We start from the raw sequence: 1449 nt of genomic DNA, 5'->3' as shown, positions 1-1449 counted from the left end.
GAAAGGGAGCCTAGCCACATAGCCGAACCCCCTAGCCTCACGTCCAAATTGCACACACCTACACTCAGCCCCAACCCGCCTTCACACCGTACCGGCACGAGACCGGGCAGGCGTTTGTCAGCGCGGGACGAAGTTTGTTCCCGCCCCCAACCGCCTCTGGCGGGAGGAGGAGAGGAGGTGGGGCGCGGGAAATAATAGAGTGGCCGACCCGTCGCAACCAATGACAGCAACCGCTTAAGGTGTAGCGAAACTTCTCCTCACACTCTCATCTTCCAGCCGATTTCCCCCTCCTCCTTTCCTCTCCCACCCCCTTTCCAGAGAAACTCGCTTCCCTCTTACCCGTCCTTGCGCCGTGCTTTGTAGACATGCCCGTAGGTGCCTCTCCCGACTTTGCAACCCTCGTACTCGAACAAATCCTCCACCCGCTCGCGCTCGGCCGCCAGCTTGGATTTGAACTCGTAGTCCATGTCTCTCACCCATGGAAGGGGAGGAGGAGAGGAGGAAGGGAAGATGCGGCGGCAGGACCAGCGGTCACAGAAGCGTTAGACGCACAGCCACCGACCCACCACACCGGACACCATTTCCTTGTTTTGGATGGGGGTGAAGAGTTCGCTCCGCCGCCGCCCGCTTCAACTAGGGCTTCCAATAGCTAGGGTCGCGAGGGATCCTGGGTCGGGTAGTATTGGAACGAGGGAGGACTCAAAGATGTCCGGTGAGAGCTAGGATGCAAAAAAATACAATTCCCAGAGATGCTTGCAGCAACATAGCATGGAAGCGCATGCGTATTTGCTCCGCGCTCTCCGGTAATTCCTAAGTGCTGGGAAGTTGCTGACTCTTCACGTTTGTAGTGGCGGAAGAGTCAAACGTTGTACAAAACCAGAGCTTGAAGTGGAATCAAGATAGTTTGTTCTTTATTTTAATTACAGCAGCTTGCCTTCAGAAAAGTGAGATACAGTCGGGCTATAGAAATAGTCTCGCACTGGGCTTGTTTATCTCCTGAGCTGTCATTCAGGGAGAAATCCCGCCTCCCGGTCATTTGTTCCTTACTATTAGCCAGCGCTAATCCCACCTCTTTGGGTCCCTACGATCGAGGCGGCCAAAATACCGAAACGAAAACGTTCGCCGTGTTGTCACTCAAATCAAAGGGTGGAGTCTGAGGCTGAGAGTTGGGGGCAGACTGCTATTCTGCTGCGGGAAGCGCTTCTTCTCTCCCCCGCCCCCTTGCTACAGGCTTCGTGTTTCCCGCCCTTCCCCCTACCCGAGTAAATTGACAATGGATCTGGTCACGTGCCTGCTATTAAGTCACACTCCCGCCTCCTCAGGCTGGCTGGCTTGACATTGCGTAGCGCTGCTTTAGACCAGCTTCGAGGTAGCCTAGTACAAGTAGTGCACTCAGCAGCACTGCAGAACGCGAGCAACGCTCAGCTGGTTCCGTCCGCCCCCCCCCCG

The 1449-nt window shown here is 55.9% G+C and overlaps 1 protein-coding gene across 2 annotated transcripts in view; it reads right to left on the bottom strand.

Annotated features, from left to right (window-relative positions):
• The window catches only part of CDK19 (cyclin-dependent kinase 19), a 236930-nt gene extending 236287 nt beyond the window's left edge, over positions 1-643 (bottom strand). For both annotated transcript variants that reach the window (XM_015418762.1, XM_015418763.1), the window contains exon 1: positions 340-643. In XM_015418762.1, the coding sequence (XP_015274248.1) occupies positions 340-367 (28 nt within the window). In that variant the 5' untranslated portion in view covers positions 368-643. The remainder of the gene's footprint in view (positions 1-339) is intronic.
• Between the last annotated feature and the right edge of the window lie 806 nt (positions 644-1449).

This window comes from Gekko japonicus, unplaced genomic scaffold, assembly GCF_001447785.1.
Source record: "Gekko japonicus isolate JY-2015 unplaced genomic scaffold, Gekko_japonicus_V1.1 scaffold880, whole genome shotgun sequence".
NCBI lineage: Eukaryota > Metazoa > Chordata > Lepidosauria > Squamata > Gekkonidae > Gekko > Gekko japonicus.
This window is presented reverse-complemented; position numbering and strand designations above follow the sequence as displayed.